This window comes from Fopius arisanus, unplaced genomic scaffold (genome assembly GCF_000806365.1).
Source record: "Fopius arisanus strain USDA-PBARC FA_bdor unplaced genomic scaffold, ASM80636v1 scaffold00049, whole genome shotgun sequence".
NCBI classification, from domain to species: domain Eukaryota; kingdom Metazoa; phylum Arthropoda; class Insecta; order Hymenoptera; family Braconidae; genus Fopius; species Fopius arisanus.
In genome coordinates, this window is record NW_011887788.1 from 916168 (window position 1) to 917300 (window position 1133).

The window sequence follows — 1133 nt, forward strand, 5'->3', positions numbered from 1 at the left end:
TTCACCCTTGTGCGCAGAAGGCGTACACACCCCCTCTGACGTCGACAATTTCACTCTGGGGTGAATGTGGATTTGCGTGTGGAGAGGGTGCATCTGCTTGGTTCACATTAGGGTGATCTATCAACGGGTTATGCAATAGTGGAGTAACCTTATGACCCTGTTGCACCGTTAAAATTTATTTATCATTTATTTAATTGTTATTATAGATTCCATTACAAAATAATTCCCAAAATCACAAAATTTCTGGGGATCCACCAAAAATAATTCATCATCTTAATTAATTTTTTTATTATTGAAAATAATCATTTATTAGTGGTTAATAATAAATTTTATTGTAGAAAAGTGATTAGGGTAATGAGTGCAAAGTTTTGAGTGGATTAATAATTTTATTGTTTTTTTAATTTACATTGCGGAAATTGTCGACCAGGAAATGATGGGAAATAGGAATAAAGAATAAGGAATAAGGAAATAACAAACTATGAGCAATTGCGGAGATTTTAATCATGACGTCAGGGTACAACTCGGTTTTGCGCATTATTGCGGTGTCGTAATGTATTTTCTGCTGATAAATGTCATTGTAAATATAAATACCGAAGGTTGACGTGTCTTAGTGAGCGACAATTAGTGTCGTCTACCTCTACCTCAATGAGAATTTGTTTATCAATCCAGAGATTTGTTTATGAATCCTTTCCTCGTCCGATATTTTACAACTCATTCTTCCGAGCAGTACGTTATATCTGTAAGATAATAATATTTGATGACATCGTAACGATTGTAATACTGCGAAATCAATCGATCAGGATTAATTAACAGAAATATTACCCGAGGGTGTGACAGATAATATCCAATCGATATAAGCCCCGATTCTCGTATTGACAGCTGGTTTGTCATCCAAAGCACAACCGGTACTGTCAATTACGATTCCAGCGAATACCAGTCGTTTAGTCACATGATTTCTCCACAGTACGGGGCCCCCGTTATCAAACTACAAAAAAAATCATTCAGCGAAATTCAGGGATAGATAAGAAATAGTACTACTGCACTGAAAAAAAATTTTCTTTAGTCAAGAATATTTATTAACCACAAGAAAATATATTTGGCAAATAGGCATATGGCAATTAGTAAGTCTTATG

The 1133-nt window shown here is 34.9% G+C and overlaps 1 protein-coding gene across 1 annotated transcript in view; it reads right to left on the bottom strand.

The window, feature by feature from the left end:
- Positions 1 to 477: 477 nt before the first annotated feature.
- LOC105267743 (uncharacterized) overlaps positions 478 to 1133 on the bottom strand; it is a gene marked incomplete in the record, with an annotated part of 24874 nt that continues 24218 nt past the window's right edge. Inside the window, 1 exon segment of the mRNA XM_011306808.1 lies at positions 478 to 737. Coding sequence (XP_011305110.1) covers positions 712 to 737 — 26 coding nt within the window.